Raw genomic sequence first — 2,065 nt, forward strand, 5'->3', positions numbered from 1 at the left:
TATATAATGAATAAATAGGCCTATACGAGAAACATATTTTTACTTAAATAATAAATTAAGAAAATGAAAGAAAAGCCTTTAAATTTACTTAAAATACATATATAATAGCAATAAGCAAAAAATGAACATCCCTAATTTTGACAAGATGAATAAAAATAGCTAATAGGCTACTTTTGTACAACCTATTTATTTTTTTCTCTCTGTGACACATTTTCCTATTGTGATGTAAATGTTAAACGAACTGTATCCTGACAAGACAATAAAAATAAGAAAAATAATCCCGCGCAGACCTCTAGCTAATGTGTCTGTTCAAGCGCAAGGAGATGCAAAAGAACCAACCCTGCATGCTTCGCATGCTGTCTGAAATGCACGGCTGTGCGCGCAGAAAACAGCGCACAAGTACTGAATCAAGTTCTCTTTCGCCTCTTCTTGGAATGGTTTAAAATCATTAGAATGTGTAAACTGGCAAGACACAGCACATACAAATGATAAACTTTCACTCTATGATGGTTACATTTTGCAACTAATCCACGAATTACATGCATGCCGAACTGTGGGGCCTGGTCCATACGGAACAACCACGATCCGTTTTACCCCTAGAGACGATTTATCTGAATGTGCTGATTAAGTGTAGTAAATTAATGGTTCAGCTCTAGGGCCATAACCACTGATGTGCATAACAGATAACCCATTCTACACTTGGTCCATGGGGGAAAAAAAAAAAGCTTTAAAGGACTGAAAATAATACAGGACCTGATATAATGAAAACAGCACAACAGCTGATGACGTTGCGCTGAATAAATTAATCAAACTATATGCTTTCTAGGAATAATCCACATCAGATTCTTAGAAATGAACTGCAAGTAACAGGCTTGCTTAGATTGGAGATTAGACTGTAACTCTCTAATTTGTGAGCTGTGGCAAGGTTTAACTGTCCTACTTAGTGCAGACACTTGCACTGCTGATCCAATTACCGTCATGTGCTCAAACTCCCTGCGTGGCCACACAGGAAGGACTCTCCCTGACTGAGACTATGTCGGAACACCACGATCACGGGAACGAAAGAGAGAAAGATTAAAAAAGAACATCCAATGATGAGAAAATTATCTTCAACGGTGAAAACTCTCAATATCTATTCCAAATGTATATATAATTAGTAGGCCTTTTACTAATTCAATAATTATTAAAAAGAGATTGAAGCAGAAATATTTAAAGACATAGTGTACTATTCCTAGTGTATCTATTCCAAATGTATTTCCCAATTTGCTGGAAAAAAAAAACACTTGATATGTCTAACTTCAAACACAGCTCCATTTGCCACAGTAACCGGTAAAAAAATGATTCAGGGGTCATGTGAGGCTGCCCTCCAACACCATTCACTGTGATATGTGCACAACAACAGATCATTTGATCACTTCCAAGAAATCATCAACAAAGTAAGAAAAGCTGTGTGCGATGACTGTTAGGGCTATGTTCTGTTCGAAGTCATTTCTACCTTTGAGGGCTGGAAGCTTCTGCAGTTCCCGGTTCTTGCTGAGGTTGAATCGTGACGAACTCTGTCGACGCTCCTTCTTTACAATCTGAGGCCCACCTGAGTACTTAATTTTGTTGAGCTGAGTGGGAGGTGGAGTGCTGTTGCTCGGACGCTTGCTGGCTGTCTGCTGGGCCTGGTGAAAAAAAAAAACAATGTTCAGAATCAAAATGGCCACATTATACCATTCCACTTTGGTCACAGAAGGTCAGACTCCAGTGTCTTCCTGATGGCAAACACAATAGAAGAGACAAAATACTGCAACAAAGAGGAAAAAGGGGACATTCTCATTCTGGAGAGCATTTTAATGGAGAAATATTTGGATACACTCATCAGTGCTAGAGTCATCATCAATATTTTTGGTCCGTTTTCTCAGAAGAGAAAGACTATAAATTTTAAATGTGTGTATCTACTAAAAGCGAATGGTCAACTTTAAGGCCGTTTATATGCTAGTGTACTCCTAAAGACAATACAGTAAAAACTAGAGCCCGACCGATATATCGTTTTGCCGATATTATCGGCCGATATGAGTCT

The 2,065-nt window shown here is 38.3% G+C and overlaps 1 protein-coding gene across 1 annotated transcript in view; it reads right to left on the bottom strand.

Moving 5' to 3' along the window:
* LOC107696374 (serine/threonine-protein phosphatase 2A 56 kDa regulatory subunit delta isoform-like) overlaps positions 1-1,736 on the bottom strand; it is a gene marked incomplete at its 5' end in the record, with an annotated part of 40,091 nt that extends 38,355 nt beyond the window's left edge. Inside the window, one exon of the mRNA XM_016496674.1 lies at positions 1,496-1,736. Within this exon, the coding sequence (XP_016352160.1) occupies positions 1,496-1,736 (241 nt within the window). The remainder of the gene's footprint in view (positions 1-1,495) is intronic.
* Between the last annotated feature and the right edge of the window lie 329 nt (positions 1,737-2,065).

Source organism: Sinocyclocheilus anshuiensis, unplaced genomic scaffold, assembly GCF_001515605.1.
Source record: "Sinocyclocheilus anshuiensis isolate Anshui unplaced genomic scaffold, SAMN03320099.WGS_v1.1 scaffold963, whole genome shotgun sequence".
In the NCBI taxonomy this organism is placed as follows: domain Eukaryota; kingdom Metazoa; phylum Chordata; class Actinopteri; order Cypriniformes; family Cyprinidae; genus Sinocyclocheilus; species Sinocyclocheilus anshuiensis.